Raw genomic sequence first — 3,073 nt, 5'->3', positions numbered from 1 at the left:
CCCGGCTGAAAACCCTCTAACCTCTCCACACTCCACTCAGAGTAAAACCCCGAGTCCTCACCACGGCTGCAAAGTTGGGGACCGAGAGGGAGCCTCTGCACTCACCCCATCAGGCTCCCCTCACTCCTGCTCCAGCCACCGGGGCTCTTGCTGGCCCTAACATCCCAGTAAGCTCCCACCTTCAGCCTCTGCACTGGGCCCTGTGCCTGGAACATTCCCCCTCCACCCCGGGTGCCACATGGCTATCGCCCTCAACTGCCTTCACGTCTTGTTTAAATGTTACCTCTTCCAGAAATCTTATTTGAACTGCCACCCTGTTGCTCTCTGACCCTGTTGCAGAACTTGCCCTACTGTTTTTGTTTTCCCCTTAGCAGGTCATCGACGATACCACATTATGTTTTACTTATTTATAGTATTTATTGTCTGTGTCTCCCCCCGCTCCCAAGCCCAAGCGTCTAGGAAGGCACATAATCAGCCCTCAGGATTTCTTAAATATGTGAGTTTCTAGGAAGGACCATGGCTTTGATCAGATTGTCAAAGAGTTTTGTGGCTCCAAAACTATTAAACAAATCACTTCCCAGGACTAAAGCTATTTGAAAATAAACCATTTGTTCCAGTCCTCCAAGGGCAGGGGCACAGCCACCAAATAGATACTGCCCTTGATCCTTCCCAAATCCTTCCACTTGACAGTGCTGGGCATCCCCTCCTACGGCCCCTGGAGGGAGACCCTGAACACCAGAGGGGCAGCAGCTTCCAGACCATGCGGGAGCTCCCCCAGCAGCAGCACAGAGAGGAGACAGAGCATGAGATTCACCACGCAAGTGGGCCCTGAATGTGGAGTACATGCTGGGAGCAATGAGAGCAGCAGTTAAATACAGAACAGAAAATAACTATCTTTGAAATGACAACCAACGGGACACATTATCTATGCACTAACACCTAAGGAGGCGGCTGCCCAGGCGCTGGTGGGCAGCTCCTCAGGAGAGAGGGGCCGACTTCTTTCCGGGCTGCCTCGTCTTCAGTCCTTGTAACTTTTCATCTTTCAGTGCCTGCAAGAATTTATCTGCAGAAGAGCAAAACAAACACAGCTGTAGTAAAGAGAAGGCCTTTTCTAACCCTCCCAACGCAAGCTTCTGGGAAGCAACTCTGTGTGCCCTGCATGAATCCAATACCCAACATGGGCAGGAAGGAAAAAAAAAAAAAAACACCTTAACAGCCAAAACATGTTTAAGTGGAGAATGTACAAAGAAATCCAGGACTTAGAAAAGCCTGTTTTCTAGGGATTCTTTCCATGGTGGTGGGAAGAGGATCTTACAGGGTGTCTGATGTGTAGGGGACCATTCTCACGGCCACATTAACCTAAACATTTAGGTTATTTCATACATCCCTTCCCTGTGTGGCAGGGGAGCCAATTTAACATGTTTGTTTGTTTGTTTGCAATACTGGGAACAGTCTTTCTAGAATAATCTTTCCTCCTCTAGTGGTATACTGCAAGTGTTAGCCAGAACAGGTGATGGGAAGACACAGTCTGCAGAACAGCCTATGGCCTCTGAATATCCTACAGTGTATTAAGTCCTGATGGGAGTAGAATCAGATTGAACTTGACCCTCCCACCGGGAGGCATCCTGCCACATCAGCACACCTGGTCTGCCCTGGTCCAGAGCCCTAAGACTTTAAACCTAAGACCAAAGGGCAGAGTTCAGGACCCTGGTGAGAGGGCTCCCAGGGCCAGGGTCCACAGGGTGTTTACTTCGAGCATCGAGAAGTGGAGGGCCCCAAAGCGCCCGGTGAACTGTCCTTGTGCTTTTTGGGTCTTGCACAGTTCCCACCTCGACCTAGGGACACTCCAACCACCTTCCTTCGCTTCCCCCGCCCCCCCCCCCGCCCGTCCAGGACCGCAGTTGAAGACTAAAGCTCAGGTCTCTAGGGGTAGGGGTAGGGGTGGTGGGTGATGGTAGCACTGCCACCACGGGGGCGCGGGCGGGGCTGTGTGTTAGGGCGCAGGAGGCTCCGAGTGCAGGATGGGGGCTGCGGTGGATGGACTTCCAGGTTTGGAGGCTCAGAGTCCCCATTACCCAAAGGGCTCAGGACGGACGGAGGGTGGGGTTTGGGCCAAAAGTGTTGGCGAAATCCTGACTGCGGTGAGGGACGGCGTCGGTAGAAACCCAGGCAGGACGCGGGAGTCGGGGCGCTGGGAGGTGTGACCGGGTGCGGGGGCGGGGCGGGGGGGGCGGGCCGACGTGGGATCCGGAGCCTGGGGGCTGCAGCCTGAGCCCGAGGCCACGCTGCGTGGGAGGGGGTGAGGAGGCGTGGAGGCGGGTGGAGCCCAGGAGCGAGCCGGGGCGGGCAGGGGGGCTCGGGCGAGGCCACGCACAGCGCTGGGAGTCGAAGCCGTCGCCAGTGATGGTGAGCAGCTCCAGCTCCTTAATCCGGATCTCCAGCTCGCATAACTCCTCGGGGTGGGAGGCGGCGGCGAGCCGGGGGGCCGTGGGCCCGGGAGCCAGGGGCGAGGCAGCCCCCTCGGGCCCCGGCGGCGGCGAGTAGAAGAAGCGCAGAGGCTCGTAGGGGATGGAGGCCAGGCCGGAGGGCCAGGGCGGGGGCCAGGGGCGCTCGCTGGGGGGCCCCAGGCCGGGGGGCGGCGGCGGGGGCGCCGGGACCGGGGGCGCCTGGGGCAGGGGCCGCCCCGCCCCCGCCCCCGCCCCCGCCCCGCCCCCGCCTTCAGCGGCACGAAGAGCTTCTTCCAGATGTTGAAGTCGCTGAGCGGGGACGAGGAGATGCCGCGGTCGTAGAGGGAGGGGAAGTAGAGGGGCGGGGCCGGCCGCTGGCTCATGGTGGGGCTCTGGCTGCCGCGCCGCCCCTTCGGCATCTTTTGAATGGGAGGCTGCGTGGAGGAACCCCGCGCCCGGAGACGCGCGCCTCGGCCCCAGTCGCCCGGGTTCCGAGGTTCCACAGGCCCCGCCCCGACGGAGCGAGGCCCCGCCCCCGACCGGCCCCGCCCCAATCGGGCGGGGTTCTGCGGCAGGCCCCGCCCTGAACAGGCGGGGTTCAGCGGTAGGCCCCGCCCCTTCATCCG

General features: G+C 59.7%; 1 protein-coding gene across 1 annotated transcript; it reads right to left on the bottom strand.

Moving 5' to 3' along the window:
- Nucleotides 1-256: 256 nt before the first annotated feature.
- On the bottom strand, nt 257-2,907 carry CUNH11orf91 (chromosome unknown C11orf91 homolog). Its single transcript, XM_055301201.1, is given in 3 exon segments — nt 257-1,063; nt 2,375-2,711; nt 2,714-2,907. Coding segments are annotated over 3 exon segments (576 nt in total). The 5' UTR covers nt 2,867-2,907; the 3' UTR covers nt 257-977.
- Between the last annotated feature and the right edge of the window lie 166 nt (nt 2,908-3,073).

Source organism: Nyctereutes procyonoides, unplaced genomic scaffold (genome assembly GCF_905146905.1).
Source record: "Nyctereutes procyonoides isolate TBG_1078 unplaced genomic scaffold, NYPRO_anot_genome, whole genome shotgun sequence".
Classification (NCBI taxonomy): domain Eukaryota; kingdom Metazoa; phylum Chordata; class Mammalia; order Carnivora; family Canidae; genus Nyctereutes; species Nyctereutes procyonoides.
The sequence above is the reverse complement of the archived record's forward strand: the minus strand, read 5'-3'. Positions and strand labels throughout refer to the sequence as shown.